Source organism: Morus notabilis, unplaced genomic scaffold (genome assembly GCF_000414095.1).
Source record: "Morus notabilis unplaced genomic scaffold, ASM41409v2 Scaffold109, whole genome shotgun sequence".
In the NCBI taxonomy this organism is placed as follows: Eukaryota; Viridiplantae; Streptophyta; class Magnoliopsida; order Rosales; family Moraceae; genus Morus; species Morus notabilis.
This window is the reverse complement of record NW_010363046.1, coordinates 169,794-174,861: the sequence shown is the minus strand read 5'-3', so window position 1 is coordinate 174,861 and position 5,068 is coordinate 169,794. Positions and strand designations below refer to the sequence as shown.

The following is a 5,068-nucleotide window of genomic DNA, read 5'->3' as shown; positions in this document are numbered from 1 at the left end:
AGAAGAGAGAAAAGGAAAACTGAATTTTCTTGACCTTTTCCTTTAATAAGAGAGATATGTCATTATCTTCCTTCTCTTTATGTTAGGTAAAGGTTTGTACTAAATCTAAAAAGTTGCGAGACAATAACAGCAAGTAAATCTACTGAAGTTTACATACCAGAACCAGGGTGTAGGAATACTTCACTCAAGTTACTTATATGACAAATGATATTTGTAAACTCCTTCACTAGATGAGGAAGTTTAGGTACTTACACGTGAAAGGGTTAAATTAGAGGATCAACAGAGATAAGACCGGGATTTCAGAGAAAATAATTTCTCCCTGATGGCCTCTTTTCCATGATCGCGCTTATGCGATCACCAAGTATACTGTAACAATACCTTATGCAGTATTTCAAGATGACGAAAAATGTATTCAAAACCAATAGACTCAAGAAAAAAGTATTCGAAACCAATAAAACTGGATAAAAGAATCTTCCACTTGTGACCTATGGGAGCCCACAAAGTGAAAGAAGAGGATCTAACCTCAGTCTTTATGTCTTCTTTTCTCTCCTTTTTTCCCCTCTAAATAAGAAAAGGTTATATGGGCAGCAGTTAGTGTCCCCATAACAACAACTTGAAGGGAACTGAACCACCAAGGTGGCACTCGAGAGCCTGCCATTTGGATCGGACTAGAGAAACCTCACCAACCTAGTTCGATTATGTGGTGATTCTCATGATTTACATCGATTTGAAGCTAGAGCTTTGCAGTAGAAACTCTAAAAGCAACCTACTATTAATTTTTACATGTAAAATGTAGAAACTCAGAAGCTTGTATGAAATTCTCGTACTTTTTCATTGTGGCTTTTGACTTTATCACTTTGTTCAAGAACATCACCATATCAGAGTCTCGGAAAAATATATAAATAAAAGCTTGCGCTAGATAATTGGACAAAATTTCCATATTCTATTAATGTCCTTCTAAAATTGGAAATTATTCATATATTCAGAACTTCACGAATCAGTGTTCCTAATAGGACCTCTAAACCAGTACCGAGCTCTCAAGATCCAAGAAGATACAGTAAGAATAAACAAACCACCAACTGCTACAGGGGTATAGTTGAGTGTCTCAATGGTAACTGGGTATGCCCCAGGCAATGAGAAGAGGACTGAGATGATGGCGACCCAAATAACTGCAATCCAACCAACAACTATTCCATACCGGCCTAAGTTAAAAGGTCCCGGGACAAAGGACTTGCTTGCCAAAGTCACCCTAAAGAAGATGGGTAATGCATAAGCAATGTACAGTCCAATTGTTGCTATTGATACCATTGCATTAAATGCGACTATGCTTCCAAGAGACTGCAACCGAAACAAGCACATAATTAGTAGTCTAAAGGGGAGAAAATGAAACTTCACATAAGGATTTCGGTGCATGAGCTCGTCTTGGTGACCACCAAAACTGCCATGACTTAGCAGTTGGGCCTTAGAACAGGTGCATGCCCTCATAACTCAACCAAGTTCAAGTTATACGTTAAAGAATCACATTTAGTTTATCTTAATGGAGGTATCTATCTTTCCATATATATCTCGATTTCCTATTGTGATTTCCTGGTTTCGCTAGCTAGCTTGCGTCTACATTGGAATTTTGGACTTTTACATGCAATACCGAAAATCATAGAAAGTACATATAGAACTTAAATAAAACAAAAAGAAGAAAAAGAAAAGTAGATAAGATCTCATTACCGTCAATGCCATGCAAAATGATATTAAAGCAGAGAGCCAAACTGCATTCATGGGGACTTCCTGCTTGTTAACTTTATGCCAGAGCGATGAAAATGGCATGGCTCCATCTCTAGAGAATGCATAAGCCATCCTGAAAAAAAAAAAAAAAACAAACAAAATAATTAATAAAACATCTGCTAGTGGTTTTTTTTTGTATATATAACTAAATTTCACCTAGTGGTTGACGTCATATAAGAACACATAAAGAACAAATATCTGTACCTGGAGTTGCTAGTAACTGAACTCATGCCACAAAAGAATATGGCAACCGCGACCACTCCCAAGCAAATAATTCCCCCAACTCCACTACCATATCTACGCTGGAATGCTAGGTAAAAAATCTCAGCAATGGCATAACCACCAGCATCATTGTTTTCATCCAAAAGAAATGGGATATTGGTTACAGCAAAAGTGATACCAAGTATGTAACCAAATCCGACAATGATAGATATCCCTATGGAACTAATTATTCCTTTCGGTCCGTTCATATCAGCATTCTTGGTTTCCTCTGTCTAGAAAACAACATTTAAGGGAACCGGAAGAATTAGTTGAGTTGACCACTAAAGGGGAGAAAAAAAAAAACCGAAGGAAACAAGAATTTTTAGTTTCATTCATCCAAGAAGTTCTAACTCAAAATTTACTATAATTTTTGTAAAGCTGTCAATTGCATGAGGCTTGACATACTTTGAATAGACTAGCTTACCTTAGTTAACTGAAAACTATCTATGCACATTCAGGCTTGCATATTTAAATTAGTATATTGGAAAAGTTGTGTAGCATTTGAAATTCCTATAGTTTATGACCTCCTATGAAAATGTCATTATCTAAGTAAGCCTTAGTAAGTCGGAGCTAGAAGAGATTTCCACATTTATCGAAAAGTATATGCGCGACACAATGAGCTTCTTCGAGTAAAAAATGACATATTCAACTTACCATGTGGGCAGATGCATCATACCCAGTTAGGGTATACTGACTCATCAAGAGCCCCAGAACAAAAATGTAAACTTTGTTGCCGATTCCTTCCCCATTATCTGTGTTGAAGTGAGTGAAAACAAAGTTCGCACTCGCTCTTTCCTTTGTGACAGTGGGAATGAGAATCATAAGAACAAAGACACCTATGTATGGGAAAAAATCATTTCAGATGCAAGAAATAAATAGGCTAATTCAATGAATCGGAATAACTTGGCAGAAAAAGGAAATTCTTCATACCAACAACATTCCATGCAGCAGCCAACTGTCCAAAGAAAGATAGCCACGAGATGGGAAGACTGTTTATGATGGCATGTAGAAGCAAAATTCCACCGTGGAAAGCAATAACTAAATACTTTGATGCCTTGTATCCGCCTCCGCTTTTCCCACCTGTGCTGAGGAGAATGATCACTTGGATCAGCTGTGCAAGTGAGAAATCTACACTTGTTGTCACTGCCCACTGCAATTAAACAATAATAACATGTCAGAAGTCGTCGTAGTTTTAAGCACATTATATCATATCATACCCGTATAAAACACTTGATGTCTTAAATTCTCAACAGATATTGAAGAAGTTGAAACTACCGAACGTGCTTCTCAAAAGTCAGAAGTACCTGGCCAACAATGTTAAACCTGCAAGTAATAACAACCGTTTACTCCATATCAGCGAATGTAATTTCAGGAATATGGATTTGGCACGGTGTTTATGGCTATATTTGACAGGCATTTAAAGTAATATTTTTTATTTTTTACGCTCAAGAACAAGGAAACATAAATATAGGAAAACATCATTAATAACAGAAAAAGCATACCCTGGTCTGCAACTGCAAAGAATTAGAGGATTCCAATCTTGTGGTGGTAAAGGGTACAAACATCATAAGTTTTCAGTAAAAGGGTCATTAATGCAAAAAGGTTTGCTGACTGAACTGACAAAATCCCATATCCCTTTTATATTATTTTCAACAATAATATTCATTAGAACTTTACCTAATCATGTTTATACCAGACCCTACACGTCCCTTATCAATCAAGTAAAGCACATATCAAACAATCAACTCTAAACCCGAATTAGCTTAGTAACATTGAAGCACAGTAATTTAAAAACAAAAATGCAAAACAATGCATAATTGAGAAGTGCAAAGAACAAATCAAGAAGAACACTTTGCAGCTTCTGAACCCCAATTAAAAACTGATAATAAGTTCCAAAAGGTACTTAAACAGTAAGTCAAAAGGCGACAAAAAGGAAAAAGGTGTACCCCAAAAAAAAAAAGCTTTAAAACCATTAAAGCTTGTGGGCATCTTTAAAAAAACAAAAAAAAAAAAAACAAAAACAAAAACAAAAAACACCTGAGAAGTGCAAAGAACAAATTTTACAGCTTCTGAACCCCAAATTAACATTCATTATAAGTTCCAAAAGGTACATAAACAGTAAGTCATAAAGTAAAAGAAAAAAGGAAAAAAAATAAGACATTCTCTCTTATGCTAATAGATTAGATTTTTTAACTATTAAATCTCTATAAAATTATGTAAAAATTAAAAAAATAAGAGACGTAACAGATACCGATATATCGGACGTACTAGATAATTTCTAACAAAAACAAAAAAAAAAAGTAAAGAACAAAAAGAAAATAAAGTTGTAAGGCCATTAAAGATTGTGGGCAAAAGGAGGGAAAAAAAAAAAGAAAAAAAGAGAGATTACCAGCCAGTGAGCCAAGAAGCAAAAGGTGCCCACTTGGGGCCAGCAAGCTTGGCACTCCAATAGTAAAGACCACCGGAAGTTGGGTAAGAAGAGCAAATCTCAGCCATCGACAACCCAACCAACATGGTGAAAGACCCCGCAATGAACCACCCGTACACAATCGACACGGGCCCACCAAATCTCAGCCCATTGTTGTAAAGGGTCGTCACGCCCGTCAACACCGATATGATGGAAAACGAGAAAGCAAAGTTCGAAAGAACCCTGCTCCCCCCCCAAAAAAAAAAAAAACAAAACAAAAACCCAATTCAAAACCAGATTCGTACTACAAAATGAAGAGGGATTTTGAAAGGAAAAAAAGAGAGAATTTTACGAGAGATCACGCTTGAGCTCTTGTTTGTAGCCGAGCTCGTTGAGGCGAGCGTGGCCTGAATCCAATGAAGACCCATTTGCATGGTGGGTTGGGAGAGACGATTTTTCATCACCAGACACCATTTTTTTTTTTTTTAATTTCTCTGTTCTTTGGATGGAATGAAAAACAAGATGAAATTTCTATCTCTTTTCTTTTTCTCCCTCAAATCTTGGAAGAGAAACACTGCTCTTTTGAGGCTGTTTTAGTTTTACCAGTCAATTCAAGAAAGA

General features: G+C 36.4%; 1 protein-coding gene across 1 annotated transcript; it reads right to left on the bottom strand.

The window, feature by feature from the left end:
* LOC21400339 (amino-acid permease BAT1 homolog) lies at positions 1 to 5,068 on the bottom strand. The gene is made up of 8 exons (XM_010103404.2): positions 4,800 to 5,068; positions 4,430 to 4,690; positions 3,345 to 3,363; positions 2,971 to 3,190; positions 2,695 to 2,876; positions 1,984 to 2,273; positions 1,723 to 1,852; positions 1 to 1,338 (listed from the first exon to the last, which is right to left on the bottom strand). The coding sequence occupies exons 1-8, from the start codon at positions 4,919 to 4,921 to the stop codon at positions 991 to 993; spliced, it is 1,572 nt and encodes a 523-aa protein (XP_010101706.1). The 5' UTR covers positions 4,922 to 5,068; the 3' UTR covers positions 1 to 990.